Genomic DNA, 23,678 nt, shown 5'->3' with positions numbered 1-23,678 from the left:
TTTAAGACCCCAAAAGGAACCAAAAAAGTGCTGTGCTGAAAAAACGATCATTTTGCCCCACCCTAATATATATAAAACAAGGTTGGCGTTTTTAAGACAGCGCATCACTTAAGAACGGCATGATGGATTTGCGCAATTTGTTCTTCATTTTGTTGGAAATTTTATGTAGAACAATGTTAGATAGAAATAAAATCTGTAAATCTTTGATGATCCTCCAATTAGGCAATTATACTTTTCTCATATATGAGCACATTTGTTGGAAATTTTATGTAGAACAATGTTAGATAGAAATAAAATCCGTAAATCTTTGATGATCCTCCAATTAGTGCAATTATGCTTTTCTCATATATGAGCACATTTGTTGGAAATTTTATGTAGAACAATGTTAGTTAGAAATAAAATCTGTAAATCTTTGATAATTCTCCTATTAGTGCAATTATGCTTTTCTCATATATGAGCACATCTTCTATATATATATATATATATATATATATATATATATATATATATATATATATATATATATATATATATATATATATATATATATATATATATATATATATATATATATATATATATATATATATATATATATATATATATATATATAAAACAAAGTTGGCATACGTAAGACCGCGCATCACTTAAGAACGGCATGATGGATTTGCGCAATTTGTTCTTCATTTTGTTGATATCATGAATGCTCGAAATAATTTCATGATGAATACTGTTTTCGGCAGGACGAAGTTTGACGGGTCAGCTAGTTTAGTATAAATTTCGCTTAATAGGGTCAGACAGCGCAAAATTTAAAATAAAATTAAAATTTGGATTTTTTCATTATACTTAGTTGTGTTTCGGCTTCGCCTCATCAGAAACCGACACTAACTTATTGTCGGAATAGATTAGCGCCGGTTTGACGCAAATCCCTTAAAACTAAAACACACTTTGTGTTTCAATCGAACGAACGTGATGTCCCGTTTGAGCAGAAGTTCTGTTTATGCCGATGAGACACAGTGAAGCCGAAACTTGTCTTGGCTTAGCAGGCCTATGCGAAAGCACTATGCTATATTTCACACTAAGGAGGAAAATTTGGTAAAAACCAAAATTTCTCACTAGGGTGAAAATTTGTTGGTAAAACCAGTCTTTGTACAGGAGGGCACAAATCCTAATTTCATAAATAGTTGCGTTTCGGCTTTGCCTCATCAGAAACCGACACTAACTTATTGTCGGAATAGATTAGCGCCGGCTTGACGCCTTAGGGTGAAATATAGCATAGTGCTTTCGCATAGGCCTGCTAAGCCAAGACAAGTTTCGGCTTCACTGTGTCTCATCGGCATAAACAGAACTTCTGCTCGAACGGGACATCACGTTCGTTCGATTGAAACACAAAGTGTGTTTTAGTTTTAAGGGATTTGCGTCAAACCGGCGCTAATCTATTCCGACAATAAGTTAGTGTCGGTTTCTGATGAGGCGAAGCCGAAACGCAACTAAGTACGAAATAAGGATTTGTGCCCTCCTGTACAAAGACTGGTTTACGAACAAATTTTCACCCAAGTGAGAAATTTTGGTTTTTACCAAATTTTCCTCCTTAGGGTGAAATATACCATAGATTAAGGATCTCTAAGATAAGAAAACTATGCTCAAGAAAAAATTTACTCGAATTCGACCTGGTCCACTGCTAGAGCTCATCAAACTACCAACTATCAATTTTCATATGAGGCTGACAAAATCGTGGGCTGATAAAAGCGGGTCTTCACTATAATCTACCAATCGTACAATGCAATAGTACAACAACATGACAACAATGTTCCATAAATACCTTCTCGTCTCATTGCGACTGTACTCTCCGCAAAATAGATCTTTGTCACACACTTCCATAGCGAACTAGTCCATTGTTCACATTGTTCTTTCAAATTGGTGTTCTTTGGGTGTTTCAAACAACTCGAATAATTAAAAATCATTCGATTTTGTTCTGTTTGCTTTCGTCCATTTCTCGACAGCCAGTTTGTAAAAGGAGCAAATGAGTTATTTTAACTCTTCAATCTTTTCCTAATACACTAGTTATAACATTATTTATTACTTGTACGGACTTGTCAGCTTTCAGATTTATCCAAATCTGAAAAAATCATCCGTTCAGATTTCGAAAATATATATGTTAGTTAATTGTTGTTTGGCGAAGCTACAACCTGAACAAAGATTTCACGAACAGTACTACTTTCATTAGTTGATACCTCAAATCAATCGACCTATCAAATACGTCATTACGAAACAAATCTACTCTGCAATAAAGAAATTAGTTTGGTTTGGAAATATAAATAATTTTTGGCTTTCTTATATACATATTAGGAAATCACTTCAAAAATCGACCTGCCATTTGAGTCCCAGAGGGCCAAGTGTCACATACTATTCGATTCAAATCATCGAGACAGCAAAATGTCTGTGGGTGCATGTGTGTATCAAATAAAGCCGCTCAATTTTCTCAGAGATGGCTGAATCGATTTGCACAAACTTAGTTTCAAATGAACGGTTCTAACGCTCCCACAAGCTGCTATTGTATTTTTTGTTGATCCTACTTTCGGTTCCGGAATTATGGGCTGAAGACTGCAGCCACATAGCAAATTCCTATATAAACTTGCAACATGAAGATGTCCAAATGATGCATAATACATATTGAACCGGATTTAACATTACTTGGATTAGTGGGCCTAGATCGCTAAAGACCAATCAAACTAGTTTTGGCCATATTGGCCACCACTTAGGGGGGTGGAGATAGCGTAGTTGGTAAATTGATTGCCTTGTATGCAGCTCACCTGGGTTCAATTCCCAACCCCGCACATAGGGTTAGAGATTTCTCTAAAGAGATTTCTTCTACCCGACGAAGAGGTGAATGACCCCAGATGTTAAAACCTTTGATACCAACAAAATATTGGCCACCTATGACGGTTCTTGATACTCTCGGGTAACTATCAAAGTTCGTATGATAATATCACACCTATTTCTCAGCAAATTCTTAACTGATTTTTACAAACTTGATTTCAAATGATAAATACAATACACCCATTGACTGCTATTGAATTTCATTCAGATCTGACTTTTGATTCCGGAGTTACTACGGTTACATAGGAATTTAAACCGAACTAAGGTACCGGGCATATTCCAGAATTAAAGTCACATCGGATTCGGTGATAACTGAATCCATTTTCACCAACTAGGCCTCTTTCACATCCTCTTTTACAGGTATAATCCCTTTCCCCTCTCACTGCATTCCAAAATATGTTATACGAAGACAACATTTAATTCATGCTGATTTATCCACTTAAATATTATATTTCTTGTTCCAAGGACGTCATCGTCAACATGTTGCTCATCAGGTTCGTGGCACTCGTGCCCTTGTGAATATGTGCAAAGTGTAAGAATGTAAAAGACATTTTCACAAATATATTGAATATAACTTGCCATTGGATAAATGAGAAAGGCACAATTACACCATTAGGTGGATTAAAACAGGTTTTCTTTGTTTGTAAACGGGTTGAATATAAAGGTGTGTGCCACGCCGCCGCGCCGCGCTGACGATTGCATGTAAAAATAGTAAGCACATCGGCTTGACGCCGGCGCGCTGACGACACTTACCTGAAATCGGCGGCGCGGCGCACACCTCTAGTTGAATAGTCTTTTCATTATGTCTTGAGGACAAAAGATAGATATTTTACAGAACTTCAAAGGTGAAATAGATGATCAATTCTAAAAAAACTGTGTTCCAACCTTTGTTATTCAAATGAATATGTCGTTTTAGTTAAGATTACGATTAGGGTCGGACTGATTTCATTAGTACAGTTATTTGCTGGACTTATATTTACCATTCGATTTAGTCGCTAAATGGTCTTTTAGCACTCAGAACTAATATTAAATCGTGCATTAAATTAAAATTACAATGTTCAAGTGGCTGTACTTTCTGCCCCGACGTATAAAAAGGTGATTTTTCATGATATGAAAATTCACTAAACCAAGTTTTTTGAAAATGAATTTTCAGATATGGTGCACTTTATATTCGTAAATGTTGAATTTGCAAACCTTCCTAGATGCCACAATTTCTGGCAAAAGAAATAATAAATTAACACCAAATATGAATTCAGCAACGTAAAATTACCCCGATGTGAAGTTTTCATCAAATTCGGATCCCTTTTGAGGTTTTGACCGACTTTTGTATGGAAGGTGATCACTGTGCGAAGACTGAATTAAACATATGAATAAAATTGATTTTTTTTTTATTTTTTCCTTTCAACTAATTCCATTTCACACATGATTAAAAGTCCTTGAAACATTTTTGAAGTCGTAAATTGAAAATTTAACTTTAAAAATAAGGTTCAATTTTTGGCACGGTTCCGGTTTTGGCAACTGCAAAAAATAAAATTGTTGCCAAAAACGGAATCCTACTGTACTAGGATATGAAAACCACTAGTTTTGAACATTTTAAACGCACATGGAGAAGTAAATGCGTCAAAATCGTAAAATTCATAACTTTTCACAGATGAATGTTGCTTGGAGTTAATCAGTTTGAAATTACCTTTGTAATCATTTACACGGATTTCATAATCTTTAAACGCTGTTAAATTCTACGTGTTGACCCGGTATAACTCCGTGCAAACCAGTTCTAATATATTTGTTTCCGAAAATATTCGGCGTTTAGCTTTGATATTTTGGAACAATACTGTGATATGAGTTATGACTATTAATTACATACGAAAAAATAAATATTTTTAGATTTGGATAGCTTTATTCCCTTAATCGATATCTTAGATAATCTTTTTTTTTCATTGTGATTCTACGTGGTTTATGAATGGTCCTTTAGAAGTCGTCATTTAATCAAGTCGTGCTCCGTATTATGATAACAAAGAAAAGTGCAAAGAAAGTGAAATCTTTATACCTCAAAAGTACGTACACCTTCGCTTTGTTTAGCGTACGTACCTTGCGGGACATGATAAATTAAACCGTCTTTTCTTCTGATAAAAATGAATTGAGAAAACCCGATTAAAAATCAAAAATGGAAACTCTCATTATATCCCAGCACACTTTAGAAAGTGTGAAATTTTCCGTTAAATAATCTACTCGTAGCTTCCAGTTAAGGGAATTATGTAGCTGGCCATATTTAAACAATACTTTTACTGTAATTTATTAAACTGTTCTTGTAGTCTATTCGCATGTGCTTAAAACTCTTAATCGTTAGGTATGTTACATCTCCACAACTTTAGTTCTAAATGCTCACTTGAATCCTTCTACTGAAAGATATGAGAACATCATTCAATCTAAAATTAACTTATGTGTCGAATGGGACGAACGGTATGATAATAATTTTTTTACTGATCGAGTTAGAAGCATTTTAAGACAAATATTCAGTTACAGGAAAAGTTCAGTAACGCTTGTGGTTAGACCAAATACGTCATCATTCATGCAACTTTTATCGGTGGATTTTGGAAATAACCCAGCTAATATTTACAATAATAATATTCGCTGCCGCTCCTTCATTATATTTATTTTTGGTTATTGCACACTTGGCCACCCGCCCCTTTCAAACCTGTGAATATATAAACAACCACAAAAAGCTATCATTAGAAGAGTCTTAATACAAAATTCGCCATTCGTGCAGTGAGATGCAGAGGATTTATATATTCAAGAAGCAGTACCTACCGTACTCGATAGTGCAGCATTAGTGCATTGCACCAAACATAAAGCATGCCTATTAAAAATGGTAAGACAGCAGATTCACGTTGCAATAGTATGATGAAAGTCGGTTGGGAAGGTTATTAAAATCATAAATTCGGCATTGCAGCACAAATAAGTTGAACTCCTTGATACTATCTCTCTCTCATATGTACATGAATATTGAATAGCAAAATATACCGTATGGATCCACGGCTATTTTTCACCATCGCCGAAACAGTCGAAACCTATGGCAGCAAAATGTCAAACGAAATTTTCGTTCGAATGCTATAGAAATTCATCACACCTCTTTGTGGTCAAGGGAATACGAACGGTAGCACAAGATGATTGAAATTTCTTGGTTGTTTGCAACGACTGTGCACTCGTCCGAAAAAGCAGCAATCGTTCTTTTATGTCGAACGGTATATTGAAGCACGAACGAATGAATTCGTCAAGATGCGAATGATGATATGGCGCGCGTTCGCCGATCAGCGCATTATTTCAAATGAAGCTCCTTTTTTAAGGCCTGTCAAGAACCCTCATAGGTGGCTAATGAGGTCAAAGCTACTTTGATTGGTCAAAAGTGATCTAGACTTGCGAAGCCAAATAATGTTGCACTTATTTTAATATGTATTACATCATTTAGACATCATGGTGTTACCAGTTTATATGGGTAATTTGTAATTTGCTGTCTGATCACACTCTTCAACCCGTAACTCCGAAACCAGACGTCGGATCAACTAAAAATTCAATAGCAGCGTTATACCTTTCGTTAGGAACTAATTTTGTGTAAATCGGTTCAGCCATCTCGGAAAATTGTGTGAGTTTAAATGACATACACATACACATACATACACACACGCACATACACACAGACATTTTCCGATCTCGACGAACTGAGTCGAATTTTATATGACACTCGGCTCTCCGGGCTTCGGTTAAAAAGTCGATTTTTACAGTGATTGCATAGCCTTTCTTTTTATGAGAAAGGCAAAAAGCTGCGAAATCGGCAAAATCCCAAAAAGTCGATTTTCATGAAAAAATATTTCTAGATAACTTAAAATCTAGACGTTTCATGCATTTTTTCTAAATTTTTCCGTACGGAATTTTATAGATATCTGTGGGGATATTATAGCTATCATTTGGGACTAAGTTTGTGAAAATCGGCCCGACCGTTTCCGGGAAACTGATGTGAGTTCGTTAATTGTGAAAGATGGCCGCTTTACCCGGGCACTTCCGGAACCGTCTATGGTGGTCAATGTAGTCAACGAAAGTTTGGTTGGCCGTCGGTGACCTAGAATTGCAAAGTTAAATTGTTAAATTTTTACCTTTTTTTGCGTTCATCGGAGTATCGGTCTGAATCGATATTTGCTACGTGGTCGGACGCCACAACCCGTAACTCCGGAACCAGAAGTCGGATCGGGATGAAATTAAATAGCCATTTACGGGGGCGCAACACCTTTCATTTGAGACTAAGTTTGGTTAAATCGGTCTAGCCATCTCCGAGAAAGCGATGTGACTGTTATTCTGAATTTAGATACTTCCGTCGGGGCTTCCAGAACCGATGATGGTGGCCAATGTGGCCAAAGAGACTTTAAATGGCTGTTAGTGACCTAATACTACAAATCGAATCAACAAAAATTCCAAGATCATGTAAACAATCTCTTTGAACTGTCAAAAAGTGAGGTTAAACATTACCATGCAACGTTCTCCACCGAGAGGTTCACTTTAGTTTGTTTACATAACCAATGAACTTTGTACCGCGACTCACCACTTCATTTGCCGCGTTGCCAGGAAGCCAAGCAAAAATATACAAAACAGTGCTGCCCAAACACATATTTTGAGTCCCACCATTCTTGCAAAGGTGAAAAAAATACTCAACATTCTTGCATTTTTCAAATTTAAAAAAATCATTAAAAAATCACGATAGCTCTATAAAGTCTCATTTCAGCGGAAATATTCTTAAAAATGTGTAGTCTTTTGAATAAAAATAAGAAAAAAGGGGGTTAGGTTGGACGAGAAAGGTCTATTGAAGCATCGCACCAATCACTTTATATATAGAAGATGATGGAAAACGGTCAAGAATGCTCTCTGATGAATAGGCGTGAAATTAACTCTGAACATTGGCAAGATTTCCGGGGCATGAAGACATTCTAGGTGACCAATGTGATCAAAGTGACTACAGGCCAGCGAATCTAAGTAATTTAACAAGCATTTTAATAAGTTTTACATCTTCTAGGTATCATGGGAGTACCAGTTTATATGGGAATTTATTGTATGATCGCACTTGCCAACCAGCAACTCTGAAACAGAATGTCGGATCAGAATTTAATTCAAAAGCAACCTAGCAATACTATCTACCTTGAGTAACCGATGTGCGATTGTTAACCAAATACGTATGTACATTCGCACACACACATTCGCCGAACTCGAGGAAGTGAGTTGAATGGTATAAGAGTTACGGCTCTCCGGACCTCTGTTGAAAAGTCGATTGTCAGAGTGATTGCATAATTTTTATATAGGAGTAGGGCAAAAAGGTTTATTTGGGAAATTTATGGTGTGAACGTATTCTTTTATTTATAACTCCGGAACCAATACTTCGTTCCCTCGGCATGATACTGTACCTTGATGTGGTCCGGGGGCTTTTCCACCAAAGCAGTATTACAGTGATTATATCACAGAAACTTGGGATACGAATATTTTCTTTTTAGTTAAGTTACATTGTGATCAATTTTAGTACTTAACTTGGCGACCTTTATTATCCACTGCCATGGTCAAATAATATACAATATGGGTTTAGGGCCCAATTCTCTCTGCAAGCAAATTTCTTATTCTCTCATATACACTATCAATCTCTCATTCCAAACGTACAAACGTAGCCTACACGATAACACAAACCTGGTCACAAATACGAACGCCCGCGTTCTCGCCAATATTCAAACATCCCGATTGATTAGGTGAACGTTGGAACCTAAGAACCTAAGCTCGCGTAATCATGAATCGGTTACGTCCGGAAGTCTCCGCCCTTGATCCTAGCAGCCCAAATTCATGCCTTTAGTTGGACCAATAGAAATAAAAACTAGATAAGACGCCCACGCGCGGTCATTGAAGAATACGCGAACATGCGAATGGCCACACGCTTACAAAAATAATGTGCCCACGCGAAGTTACATACTAGCACACGCGACAAAAACGTCCACATACAAACGCTCGAGTCCTTCGCGATCATCCACGCACGACCACACTCACGATCTCGTAAAAAGTATAACACCCCGGTGACTAAGTGAATGGTTTAGCACTTATAAATTAACAATCCCGGTCTCGAGAGTGAACCTCCAAATGCCCGTGTTCGCGCTATCATGAATCGGTTTCGTCCGGAATCCCCTATTCTAGGCCCTAGTAGCATAAGTCCAATGACGTCAGGTGGACCAATCAAAAATATAATGCTCATATTCACTAAACTACATAAAAATCGAATGTATACACACAAAGTCACATACACGTGACAAACAAATATAAAAATGCTTGAGCCCTTCGCGACCATCCACGCAACCTATACTCGCGCTCTTCCAGACATTATAACATCTCGGTGATAATATGAACGTCTCAGCACTTGTAATCACTCAAATGTAGTCTTAAGCGTGCACCTACAGTCCCCCGCTCTCGCGCATTCATGAGTCGTTCACGTCCTGAAGTCTCTATCCTCGATTCCAGAAGTCTAGGTCATGCCTTAATTGAATCAATTAGCTCTACAGCTCCAGTAGGACAACTCTCGAAAAAAATCGGCACATTATTAATAGTCAATAACAATACTAACTCTTCTTTTTATTTTATTTTTATTTATTTTCGGTCTCATGCGTTATATTCTTGTGATGACCTTTTCGAGCTCATACATCCAAGAAGAGCAACATTGCTGCCAACAATGATTCTTCTCTGCCATCAGACGTCGCCAGGTTTTGGAACAATGGAGATGTATTCTCATACTCGATGGAATCAGATAAGTAGGAACGATCAACAAACTGCAAGTAGTACACGTTTCTTATTTTAACAAATACAATAATATTCGTATTAAAATATTATTTACAGGCTCCACATATATCTCAACACAAACAAATACACAAATGCTTGACAGGTGACTGGGCCAAGTGCATTCACTCGTAGGATCTATCATTTCGAGGATCGCCTCGATTCCACGAAACCAGTGCACAAGTAAACTGACATAAGCTAGTCTCATCTGGTGAATGCATGCAACCTGGAAACCCCAGACACGACAGGACGAGACGGACAGACTGGACTCGACGAGGCCTAGTTCAGAGTTTTTGGGCATTCTGCAATGCACGGTTAGTGACCTAAAAAAGAAACATTCGGCATGTTATTTTTCCTTTTATTACTATATCTTAAGTTAGGTTCATACTCACACTCACTAACACAATCAATTGCATATTCTCTCATATATACTCACATCCAAAACACCCAAACGCCCCTAACTTTCGCGATAACACAAACCTGGTCAAAACGCGAACTTACATTACAATTTCAATCATTCACACACACCTACGCTCGCAATTTCGCCATCATTAAAACACCCCCTTACTTAGGTGAACTTTTCAGCACCTATAACTTTACAACCGCGGTCGCAAGCACTGACCCACCACTCGCGCGATCATAGACCGGTTACGTTCGGAATTCTCTACTCTCGACTCATGCCTTCAGTTGGACCAATCAAAAAAGATGCTCATATTCGCCAGACAACACGTTCCTCTACCATACACTAAAAATTAATTATCATATTCACGGTCCGCGCGCGATCGTTCAAGAATACACGTGAATATGCGAATGGCCACACGAATTTAAAATCGAATTTATGCACGCAAAGTTAGAGACACGCTAGCATTCAAATGCTCGAGCCTTTGGCGATCACACTATTACACAATTAGTAAACGCCCCCGCTAACCCAGACAGATATGCACTCCTGGACTCGAACGCTAAAAACCACACCTTCCACGCATACACCACCAAGGACTGAACATTAGATTCATACATACAAAGCAACAAGTAATAATTACAGGTATTCGTCTGGCAACCGGAGGAAGTACATCTCAAACGCAGAACTTATCATTTCAATGATGGCCTTGGATCTGCGTTGCCTGTGTTCAAGGCACCATAGCTTTGTCCGTCAGGTCAAGGATGTATGAAACCCGCTAGCCACCACCCTCGGCCCTAGCTGCCCATAAAGGGATAAAAAAAAGAAAACTCCGGAACCAATACTTCGTTAAAATGACAATCGATAGCAATCAATGTGAATACTATACCCTTCATTTAAGAATAAGATTGTGAGAATCGATTCAGCAATATATGAGAAACAGGTGTGACTCTAATTTCAGAATTTGGCCATTTCTTCGGACCTTCTTGGAAGCCTCGATGGTTCCCAAAGTGGTCATAGAGACTTTGATTTGCAATAAGGACCAACTTTGTCCAACAATTTCAAACAATGTAAAATTCATTTCAATTAGTTTTACATCATCTAGATGTAATGATTATACCGGTTTATATGGGAATTTCGCATGTGACCTCATACTTCAACCCGTAACACAGGAACCAGAACTCCGATTCCAATGGAATTTAAGAGCAGTTAATAGGGATGCAGTAGCTTTCATTTGAGACTAAATGTGAGAAAATTGAGACAGACATTTCTAAGAAGCAGATGTGAATTAAATTCAGGAACTTGGTCATTTTCCCGAAGTTTCCGGTTCCGCCGAAGGTGTCCAAATTGGTCAACGTGAGTTTGATTGGACATCAGTGAGCTGAAACTACAAATCCAAATAATTTAGATCACATTTTATGAAGTTTTGCATCTTTTAGATAACATGATGATGCCGATTTATATGGGAATTTCATGCGTGACCGGATTCTTTACCCAGTAACTCCGGAACCGGAAGTCAGAATTAAATGAAATTCAATAGCAGCCTATGGGAACGTTATACCTTTCGTTTGAGACTAAGTTTGATAAAATCGGTTCAGCCATCTCCGAGGAACCGATATGCATATTTTTGGTCACATACATACATACATACATACATACATACATACATACATACATACATACATACATACATACATACATACATACATACATACATACATACACACATACATACGCACACAAACAGACATTTGCCGAACTCGACGAACTGAGTCGAATGGTATTAGAGACTCAGCCCTCCGGGCCGGCTCTCAAACCCGGTTTTCAGAGTGATTGCATAGCCTTTCCATAGGAGAAAGGCAAAAAGCTATAATCGATTTTTTTAAATCATTGTAATTAATCGAAGTTCCAGAAAGTAGCATATGTTAAAAAAAAGGAAAAATCTCAAAGATAATTTAATTTAAAATGAATGACATTCCAAAAATATGGTATGAAAATTATAATGAAGGCAAACCTATTTCATTGCATTTGAATCATAAATATATTTCCATAGATTTGCTCTTGTTCAAAAGAAGGCTCAACCACATAGAAATTTACAACAATTAAAATTTAAAATATCCGAAGGCGTTTTCAAAAAAACCCGTTTTAATCCACCTAGTGGTGAAATTGTGCCTTTCTCATTTATCCAAACTACGATTCCATGGCTGGTTATGTTTAATATAATGATGGAACTGTCAATGAATATGGTTATGTTTAATATAATGATGGAACTGTCAATGAATCGACAGCTACGAACTTGAGTTGCTATGTGTCGACTCTGAAACACTTGAAACCAGCGGCGGATCCAGAAGGAGGGGTTCGGGGGTTTGGACCTCGCCAAAAAATTTCAAATTGTTAAGAAATTTTAAATTAGTCTCTCAACTCAAAATCATTTAAAAAAAAATTCACTGGTTTTTCAGACCCACACGGAAAGTTTATTTTAGAGGAATTAGAAAATTTTATTCGCGTAGAGGGCGGTTTAGGGAAGGGTTCCCCTCACCGTATCCCCCTAACTACGACCCTGTTAAAATACAGAAAACCTATGTAAGTAACAAAAAATAAGATTGACGATGTTCAGAGTGATTGCATAACCTTTCTATAGGAGAAAGGCAAAAAGCGTTGAAATAAAATCGCAGCTCCTGATATCACGCTATCTCTGAAGTGCATAGTTTCAAATTTTACTTCGACATCGACTTTTTCTAAAGGTGACTTCCCGGTAGTATCCTTGATTTGAATTATTATTGCTAATCATAATGCCAAAGAACAAATAAAAACCTCTCGAAAACGAACCGTTTGGGAAAATCATCATTACTGGAATTTTCATTTTCACGAAACTTTTCGATAACCTTCCGTCACTTGCGTTAATGCACTGGGTACACAGTGCTCTGAAAATCTAGCGAAATCATCTTAGGGTACAAGCGGGTCTGATTTAGAGCTATCTGCGCGGCGAGTTAAATCTGTAAAGAATACTAAAAATTAATTTCTATTCCATAATTTTCAGTTCAGCAATTCGAGAGATCGTGCTCACCGCAAGCCATGAAAAATAGACTACGTTGTGAAGCGATGGTCACTATTTATTAAAAAATCACGGTTAAATACAAAATAAAACTATTAAAAAAAATCAAATAGTTTATAATTTTCACAAACTTATTAGGAAAAATTGTTTAATAAGCTATCGTAATATTGTGTAGGAAAAAAGTTGAAAATTTCAGTATTTTCTCTATCTGCAACATATAAACCCTTAAGTATACCAATTAATTGGTATACAAATTGGAATAGGTTGCCCAATTTTGGAAGAAGTCTATAAAATAACCCCTTGAAAACAATTTAAAAATTGTTGTAGTTCGATGCAATAATAAAATCCCCAAAATGAAATGTACCTATTAATGTGAAACACAGTGAATAATGCATACAATAAAAACTCATTTTTATCAGTCTCATGGTGTATTTTAGGCTGACGAAATGGGGACATTGACTAAATCGGACTATTTAGACATTAAAAATGTCTTACTCCACTATCTGGGGCTAGGTGTCATTCTAAAATCTATACTATCTCCCATGTAACGAAACTATGTAAGCAGTTGTGGTCACATTTTGGAAATAATTTCACCTTTATACATTCATTGCAGAATTTATTAAAATCGACATTTTCTGCGTGACCGTACTCATCATTCTGTAATTCCTGAACCGGAAGTCGGATCAACTAAAAATTCAATAGCAGCCTATGGGAAAGTTGTACCTTTCATTTTCATTTGAGATTAAGTTTGTCAAAATCGGTTCAGTCATCTCTGAGAAAAATGAGTGACATTTTTGGTCACATACACACAGACGCACATACACTCACATACATACACGCACAGACATTTGCCGAACTCGACGAACTGGATCGATTGGTATATGTCGCTCGGCCCTCCGGGCATCCGTTAAACTGTTGGTTTTCAGAGCAAGTGCAATACCTTTCTATTGAGAAAGGCAAAAATATCCTAATGTCATCCTTTTTCGTTTTATCGAAATACAATTTGTCTTATTTAAACGAATTATTACTATATTGAACAAAAAATAGCCGACAATGGATAATCCCCAAACATCATGCTATAACATTTAAAGTATTCAAGATAGGTATTAATTGTTTTCAGTAAAGTTGTTCGCCTAAGTAAGAGCAACAAGTTTGCTGAACACATCATCTCAATGCAATTGATATGCCCGTTTCCCCCACTTACCCTAGAAGTAGTATTCAAATATTTAACCGACTTCCATTCCTCATATGCACAAACGCTGAAATTTTAATCAATATCGGAAAACATCAATACGACTTCTCGAACAATAGGGTGCCGCCTTTTGAAAAACTGACTCTTAAACAAATAGATCGGATCATGTGAACTCAATGTTTCAAAATTAATTTTGACAACATTTTGAAGAGAATTTGGCATATTATTTTCCCTTATTTCAATGTTACCGCTAGGGTGTGTTTCGTCTGTTACCGAAGAGCCGCTCATAATACTCAGATTATTCTAGTTAATCATATTGAAATAACTGTTTCGTTGCCTCCGAGAATAAAAATGAATCCCGTAGTTCCGGAATCTAGTTCGCGTCGAATGCGGATGTTCAAAAGGTGCTCAATAATATCAATTTGGTAGTCTTTATCAGCTCAAGATGATTGCAATCCACAAATGTATCGTAACTGCAATAAAAGTCGCTTTCTCTAGATTAATTTTTTTGTATTATGGTGTTATGGTGATTTCAAATTAACACCAATGAACCAATATATGATCGAGTCACAGTTTTTTAGAATCTGTTATACTAATCCTGAATTTTTTTTGAAGATGGAAACCCGGCTGCGAAGCCTTCCAAAATAAGAGGTCAAGTTTCGGGACGAAACGTAATACCAAAGCTTTGCTTTCGTTAGTTCCGTGTTCATATCAGAACATGTTCAAATTGATTGATTGCAGATCTCGGAGAATGTTTGAATTGATGAATTTTGAAAGTTGATACATCGTAGATAGGTTGATATTTTTAATTCCTAATTTGCTATGTTGCTATATAAAAAACGAAAAGTGGTAGTATAAATATCAGTATTTCATCTGAAGTAAAGCACGAATAAAAACGCTATACAGTGAAAAACTATAGGATGAATCTGTTAGTTTTGGTGATAATCTTATTTGGGATATCAATTCAAGCACAAGCACCGTGCACTTCGACAATCTGCTTAACGCAATGTCACGTGGATCCAAGGTGTCCTCCATTCAACCCGCTGAGGCCCTTGTTATTGCGACATAACAATTGTGCAAAGTTCTACAAATGCCATAATGGACGTGCGTGTTCATATGATTGTCCTCCAGGTTTACACTTCAATAGTCGTGAGGATACCTGCGATTGGCCGAGTCGGGCATGCTGCGACCCATCCGTTCCATGCCAAACAGATCCATGCAACGGAGGAGGAGGCTGTCCACCACCACCGCCACCGCCACCTTGTTGTCCCCCGCCACCACCACCGCCACCACCACCTTGTTGTCCCCCGCCACCACCACCGCCGCCACCACCACCACCACCGCCACCTTGTCCACCAATTATCTGCCCTCCTCCACCATGTGGTGGCGGAATTGTTTGCAATAACTGTGTACTCAATTCCGAATGTCCACTGTTCAATCCACCTAAGCCAAAACTGCTTCGCCATCGCATTTGTTCAAAGTTCTATAAATGTGAAACGGGCCGTGCCTGCGAAATGGATTGTCCTAAAGGTCTTCACTTTAACGTGCAAAAACAAGTGTGTGACTGGCCATGGTTTGCATGTTGCGATTCTTCGATTGTATGCAGGCCAAATCCTTGCGACGTTGACCCCTGCCCACCATCTACGCTGCCACCAACCTGCGTGGGATGGTACTGTTAAGGCACGCATTAGAACCTACAAGGAGCCCTAACTAAATGCTAGATAAATGAGTGAAGCAACGAAATAGTACGCTATAACTTATATGTCGCAAATACTTATACTATATGAAATTATTGGAAAATTTAAACATTTTTTTAATATGAGATATTTCTGCGCTCAATAATAAAAAAAACCTGTTTTAATCCACCTAGTGGTGCAATTGTGCCTTTCTCATTTATCCAAACTATGATTTAATGGCTGGTTATGTTCAATATAACATTGTGAAAATGTCTATTTAATTCTTTTAACACTTGATGAACATATAAAAGTGCACGACTGTCATGAACCTGACAAGCAGCATGTCGATACTGACACACTTGAAACAAACAAAAATATAATATTTATATAGCTTAATCAGCGCGAGTTAAATGTTGTCTTCATGTTAACTTTGTAACCGTCTTCTTTTGTCCTTCAAACTGAACGCATAACCTCGCGATTTTACTACCGAAAATGAAGTAACACGGTTACCAAGTTACAGTGATTTAAGCGCCAGCTTCCTAATAAGGATCACTGTATCAGATGGTATCCGGCCAAAGACTCTTAACTCGGGCGGGTTATGTATTCCAGATCTTACTCTAACCTACGGTAGTTCAGTATACTGTTTGATCACGCGAATCAGGACGAAATCTCGAAACCACGATACCACAGTGAAGGCGCACGATAGACCAGTCTAGCTTGAGTAAAAATGGAATCAAACAAAATAACAAGAATCCAAACGCTTCGTAATAGCTTCCCAAACCGATTTCGCGTTTATTCTGTAAATCGCAACAAATCAAAACTACCGGATGTGAACGAAAAATCGTGCTATACAATTGGCGCCCATCTACTACCGCTAACACTTTATTCTTAAATTCCCTTTCTGGTAAGTGCACACAACGGTAACGGAACGAGCTTACTTGTTATGCCGGCCGGCAGGGTGACGATGACAATCCCTCGGAGCTTGGGTTTTCGAGGATCTTCGGGTGGCAGTAGCGTAGTTCGCTGTTGTCGGGTCGATCAGGCTAGCAGGCCGCACCGTAGGCCATAAATGACGACGACCGAGTCCTTGGGGTAGATGTGTCCCCGTGTAGGTTTTGGTGGAGATCCAACGGTTTGCCAACTAGCGATTCGACGACGATGTTGCGTCCTTCACCCTGAACTAGCACCCACGTTGAATGGGTAGCGTCACATGTTCAACGCGCATTCACATTAATAACGCACTCATTTTATTCGTTAATTGCTTACCTGATTAATGCTTAGTTCACACAATTCATTAAACCAATTAAACGGTTTTCGCATCTAGTATCTAAAATTAGTTGGAAAAACTATTAAGAACTTTTTAAAATTCAAATTAAAGGCACACAGTACTTTTGGCTCAAACTCTACACGCGCTACGCGAACTTTAAATTTTTAATCAAACGCAACTGATCTCCAGAACGGTCTCCATCATAGTGACGTGCTTATCGGGAATCCGTTCATGCCTACTCTTGGCGGTATCGGTTCGCGCGTAATTTGTTCTGATTGGCTTTGAATAAATCCCTTTTGTTCCCTTTTGATAATTTCCATTTGTTCGGATTTTCATTTGTTCAACTTTTCCAGCGATTAGAGCGAGTGAGAACAATTTTACGCAGATAAGTAGGCTTTTTGTGTAAGAGTTGCCATAATCGAGCTTTCTATATTCTAGTTCAGCTATCGTCCGCTAGGGTGTCAAATTTATAACTGGTATACAGTAAGGTAGTTTTGTAAATTGAGTTGGAACAAATCAATTTGTTACAACTTCATGGTGGAGAAGGGACGGGATATAATTAGTAGGAGGGGGAGGATGTGTCGGGAATCATCTAAATTATTTTAGTATACGTGGTGGATAAAGGGGATGCATGTGGGTGGTTGGTCTGAGAGAGTGGGGGAGTGACACAGGGGGTAAGAGGTGGAGGGGTAGATGGAGGGTTCAACACCGAATTTCATATTATACCTTCCATTTGAGTTAGTGAAATTTGGTTCAGTCATCACCGAAGTGGCTTTAGATCTGGAATTTGCCCGGAACCCCGGGACTTTCGGAATTATCGGTGTGACATTAGCTCGGGAACTTGGCGAGTTACCAGGGGGCATCAAGATCCGTCGTAGGTGACCAACGTCATCAAAACTACTTTAATTGGTCATTAGTGATCTAGACCCTCAAATCCAAGTAATGTTGCTGTGTGACCACACTCTTCAACCCGTAACTCCGGAAACGGAAGTCCGATCAACTAAAAATTCAATAGCGTCTTATGGGAGCGTTATACCGTTCATTTTTGAACTGAGTTTGTGCAAATCGGGTCAGCCATCTCTGAGAAAATTGAGTGACTTTATTTGACAAACAAATACATACACACAGACATTTTGCGATCTCGACGAACTGAATCGAATGGGATATAAAACTCGGCCCTCCGGGCCTCGGTTGAAAAATTGATTTTTGGAGTGATTGCATAGCCTTTCTTTATATGAGAAAGGCAAAACCTGTTCCAATCCACCTATTAGTGCAATTGTGCTTTTCTCATTCCTCTAAACTATTAATTCATGTTTGCTTTTTTTCATACGTTTATTTGACACGGCTTTCGCAAAAGCTTTTTACGCCAGTTTCTTTTTTTACATAGTACGTTACAAAAATCCTTAAGACTAATTTTAACTATACTAGTAATGTGTCTAAACTAACACTGAAATCACTTTATTGTTTGCTTTTTTTCCTTACATTGTTGTATTTCATAAAGATCTAGTATTTTCGGGTGTATTTATTTACTTTTTTTCTGCTATTGTCTAAATTTAAAAACTTAATATTCTAGGACACTTTAATTGGTGAATGGTTAGCCTTGGATGAGAGTATGAGGAGATGAATTTAATTAAATTTTGACAGACGCTGTTTTTAGAAAATGATAGATAAGTTCCATGTATAGAGGATCGCGATACGCCAGGATGTCTCTAACAGGAACATGGATTGGTCTTCCTCGGACTTGTAAAGTATCTACTAATTGTGATCTGGATTCACGATATTCAGTGCAGGACCAAACAACATGCTCAATGTCATGGTATCCCTCTCCACAAGCACAATGATTACCCTCAGCGAGCCCAATACGACGGAGATGCGCATCTAAAGTATAATGATTGGACATGAGCCTAGACATCACACGGATGAAGTCCCGACTTACATCCAATCCTTTGAACCATGCCTTCGTTGATACTTTAGGGATAGTTGAGTGTAGCCATCGTCCCATATCTCCATTGTCCCAAGATGTTTGCCAACTAGAAAGTGTCCTCTGTCGAGAAGCGCTATAAAATTCATTGTAAGCGATGGGTCTTTCATATATTTCACCATCTAGTGCACCAATCTTGGCTAAATTATCAGCTTTCCCATTGCCCGCAATAGAGCAATGGGCGGGGAGCCACACTAGGGTAAATTTATAACATTTTCTTGTTAGGTTACTCAGAGATTCTCTTATCTTCCCCGAAAAAGAATGGATCGTGATTATCAATCCTCTTTGAGCGTAGAGCTGCAATTGTGTTGAGACTATCAGTGAGGATAAAGTAATGGTTCGAGGGTAAAGTATTAATTATTTGCAAACTATAGTGAACTGCTGCTAGTTCCGCTATATAAACAGAGGCGGGTTCTGCAAGTTTGAGAGAAATTGAAAAATTATTGTTGAAACTACCGAAACCAGTGGCCTCACTGATTCGTGACCCATCAGTGTAAAACATTTTAAGGCAGTCTATGTGTTGATATTTACTTGTGAATATTTTAGGGATCTCCCGCGAGCGTAGATGATCCGGAATTCCACGAATTTCTGCTTGCATGGACGTGTCCCAGAATTAAGTGGATTCAGGAGTATCTAGTATATTGGCGTATGTGAGAACATAACTAGCAGGCGTTATTTCTTGTGACATATGATTGAAATACACTGTCATGAATCTGGTTTGGGGTTGAAGCTCGACAAGTCTTTCAAAATTTTCAATTACCAGTGGGTTCATAACCCTCACATCGAATAAGTAAACGAGAGGAGGATGTTTGCTTATGTTCAATATAATTGTGGAAATATCTATTACATTCTTAGTACACTGTGCTGTGAATCTACACACAATGCCTTGCCAACCACGAACTTGATGAGCTACGTGTCAACAATGAAACCCTTGAAACAAAAAAATATAATCGTCAATTAGCTTAATCAGCACTAGTATATTGTTGTTTTCCTGCTAACGTATTTTGACATTCGTTCTGTTACTCTCAGACCGATTGATGGATATTTACAGTCCGTGCAGTGTAACGTTGAAAAGAATTGTACTAATCCGCTGCCACGGTTATCTTGCGCATTCTCCGCCTCATCGCGGTTTCAGTATTTTTTCACGTCTTTTGTGATTCTGACCATTTACCATTATCCGGCCAGTGAGCAGTGAAGCAGTATTTTTCATAGTAAGCCGTGTGGATACCGTTATATACACAAGGTAAGTACCACAATAATACTACACTTCCCATTCATGGTTATAAAATCATCTTGCACTGGGCAAGTGTAAAAAGACTTCCCCTGACAGTGATTCATCTCAAGGTGAGGTGGATATCGAAACAAAATATGGGTTGTGGGAAATGCAGTGGAAACCATGTGAATGATTCTTGTGGAAGGGTTGTTGAAGAGTGTCTTCACTGCGTTGGAAACTTACATGATCTCCCTACATGTCCCACATTCAAACAGCGCTTTCAATCGAATCGACCTCCCTTCGACACCAGGCATTGAAGTGCTCACTTATCAAACCAGAAATAAGCCTACAACGTTACACTTGCTTTTTCAACCTTAGAACATTGCACTGGGGTACGCCACGCGTTTGATCTCAATTTTCGCAGGTAAAAAAGGCAAACAAAAGAAATCTATAATATGTCATGTTATTCGTTTTCTAATTGCAAAAACGGCTGTGTAGTTGAAAGTGCGGAATTTTTTGAATCAGGGGCCATGCATAAATGATGTAGCATTGTAGGGGGTAGGGATGGTATACCAAATTTGGGACGAAGTGCAACTAGGGAGTGGGAGGTAGAGTCAGAAGTTGTGCGACGTAGCATTAAGTTTAAAACCTATTATTTAGAGAAAACATTTTTTGATCCTCCATTCCCAAGAGAAATAAATTTAAATTTAAAAAAGTTACTTTTGATGCGGTTTTTCATGAGGAAAACTTTACGATTCGCGGAATTACAAGTTCGCAAAAATACGAAAAGATTTTGTATGCGGATGTCTCTTGCTACTTGAATTTGTGTTGGAGGTAAACAAACCAGTCGTAGTTGATTTTGTTCGTTATTAATTTGTTTTTTTTTTCATTAAACGCATGTTTTTCGTCTTCATCATTATTACCAAACGATCTACTGGAATATTGTGGAGTATTGCGTAATCCGACCGCCGAAGTGCCTATCTATGAGGAAATAAAAAGTTTTGTTTCGTGGCAAAGTCACTGATAAAGCTATCATGGCTACCAACTTGTGTGGTGTTTGCGCTAACGATTGTGAGAAAGAGAGTGAAGTGGCTTGCAATGGATTCTGCCACCAATCTTTCCATCTCAAGTGCGTCAAACTAACTGCTGAAGTTCGCGATTTAATGAAAAGCAGTTCTCAGTTGTTTTGGATGTGTTATGCGTGTACTAAGATGATGTCTCATGCCTGCTTTAGAAACGCAATGTCGTCAACAAACAGCGTTCTGCAGTTGATGAATGAGAAGTATCACACTTCAAGAACTGAAGAAAACAGTAGACCAACATACAACTAAAATCGATGTCATTCTACAGCGATCTCGAACTTCGGAGACAACGCCACTGCGTTCCTTTTCTCTGCCTGGCACTAGTGGATTGCGAAAAGCTCCCCGCAAGCAGTTGGCAACGAATGCTACCCGTGAAAGTGCCCCAGCCACGGGTGGCGTTAAGACGCCCTATCGCTACCGACCAGAAACTGTCGCGCTGCGAGAAATTCGTCACTATCAGAAGTCGACAGAGCTACTAATCCGCAAGCTGCCCTTCCAGCGTCTGATTCGTGAGATCGTGCAGGACGTCAAAACCGATCTGCGCTTCCAGAGCTCAGCCATCATGGCCCTTCAAGAAGACAGCGAGGCTTACCTGGTTGGTTTGTTCGAGGATACCAATCTGTGCGCTACTCATGCCAAGCGAGTGACCATCATGCCGAAAAACATCCAACTGGCTCGCCGGATCCGCGGGGAGCGGGCCTATATTTGGAGTGTACCCACCCCCGAGAACGAAACAGCAACAAACGGTCCTTTTCAGGACCAACCAATCATATTTTACTAAGAATTATTAGCAGAAATTTTCCGTTTCCCTCCAAAAATGTTCAGGCAGGTGGCTGTGTGTGGGTGCTTTTTTTTAGAGAGCAGTTAGCACCGCAACTCCCTTCTCGCACCATTCAGCGCCGTTTACTCGTTGAGCACCAGACTTGTTCGCGAACTACTCGGTCTAGTCCCCGACGATGGACCTAGCGTACTCCGACGGAGAATTCCCCGACCAGAGAAGTTCTCCCGAAACCGAGCCAGCCAACCAGGTGTCAAGGTCAGTTCGGCGATTCCGGTGGAGCAGGGCGTCCGTTTCGCTGATGTCCCGACGACCTGCGACTGGTGGTGTCTCATCGCGGTCTACTCAGTCTAGTTCCCGGCGGTGAATCTAGCTTACGCCGACGGAGAGTTCCCCGGCGAAGGAAGCTCTCCCGATTCTTCTTTTGTTTTAGCACCACAATTTCTTGAGCCCTTTGGCTTCCTCTCGTTCCGTTTCGCACTACTTTCCCGATGAGCCATTCAGCTCCCGCCTTTACTTGTTCGCGAACTACTCAGTGTAGTCCACAACAATGGATCTAGCCTATTCTTCTGCAACCGAGCGGTAGATTTCTCCTGATTCCGATGTTCGTTTTTGTGAGCCATTTTGCTCTCCGCGTCGTCCCGATCTGCTCGATCTAGTCCCCGGCGGTGGATCTAGCCTACTCAACGAGCCATCCAGTAGGTGCTGAGGTCTATCCGGCGATTCCGGGTGGAGCGTAACTTCCGGTTCACCAGCGCCCCAACGTGGGTCTAGCTCTGCGACGCGGTCTACTCGGTCTAATCCACGGCGGTGGATCTAGCCTACTCACGAGCTACCCGGTAGGGTGTCGAGATCAGTTCGGCGATTCCGGTGAAGCTTGACGTCAGGTTCACAGGCGCTCCGACGACCCAACTCGGTGCTACGTCACTTACTACTCAACTGGTCCCCGGCGGTGGACCTTGTCTACACAGTTGGAGAGTTCCCCAGCGTCGGAATTTCTCTCGAAACCCGATTTGTGGCTTCTTTTTGGTCTCTTCGCCACTTCCTCTGCAGCTCGGAGAGTATGTTCGTAACCACTCTGTTGACAGCGTCCCAGGTATGTTCATCACGGCACATCTCTTCGACGATATTGTCCACTGTCATACCAGGTATACCCCTACGAACTTCTTCGAACCTAGGGCATTCGAAGACCACGTGTTCCGGTGTCTCCTGCACAGTCGCACACTCCGGGCAAAGGGGTGACGAAGCATGTCCAAACCGATGCAAGTACTTCCGGAAGCATTCGTGCCCGGACAAAAACTGCGTCACATA

General features: G+C 39.3%; 2 protein-coding genes across 2 annotated transcripts; both read left to right on the top strand.

Annotated features, from left to right (window-relative positions):
* The first annotated feature begins 15,248 nt into the window (after window positions 1–15,248).
* LOC131695067 (peritrophin-1-like) lies at window positions 15,249–16,232 on the top strand. Its single transcript, XM_058983595.1, has one exon. It carries the CDS (start codon window positions 15,291–15,293, stop codon window positions 16,047–16,049), a length of 759 nt encoding a protein of 252 aa, XP_058839578.1. The 5' UTR covers window positions 15,249–15,290; the 3' UTR covers window positions 16,050–16,232.
* A 5,550-nt stretch (window positions 16,233–21,782) lies between these two features.
* Window positions 21,783–22,370, top strand: LOC131695068 (histone H3-like). The gene has a single exon (XM_058983597.1). It carries the CDS (start codon window positions 21,783–21,785, stop codon window positions 22,368–22,370), a length of 588 nt encoding a protein of 195 aa, XP_058839580.1.
* The last annotated feature ends 1,308 nt before the right edge of the window (window positions 22,371–23,678 follow it).

This window comes from Topomyia yanbarensis, unplaced genomic scaffold, assembly GCF_030247195.1.
Source record: "Topomyia yanbarensis strain Yona2022 unplaced genomic scaffold, ASM3024719v1 HiC_scaffold_267, whole genome shotgun sequence".
Classification (NCBI taxonomy): domain Eukaryota; kingdom Metazoa; phylum Arthropoda; class Insecta; order Diptera; family Culicidae; genus Topomyia; species Topomyia yanbarensis.
Note: the sequence above shows the minus strand (reverse complement) of the source record. Positions and strands in the feature narration are given on the sequence as shown.

What these genes read in the sequence shown, in the direction of transcription:
- LOC131695067 (XM_058983595.1), top strand. Translation starts at nt 15,291, where the DNA reads ATGAATCTGTTAGTTTTGGTGATAATCTTATTTGGGATATCAATTCAA.
- LOC131695068 (XM_058983597.1), top strand. Translation starts at nt 21,783, where the DNA reads ATGAGAAGTATCACACTTCAAGAACTGAAGAAAACAGTAGACCAACAT.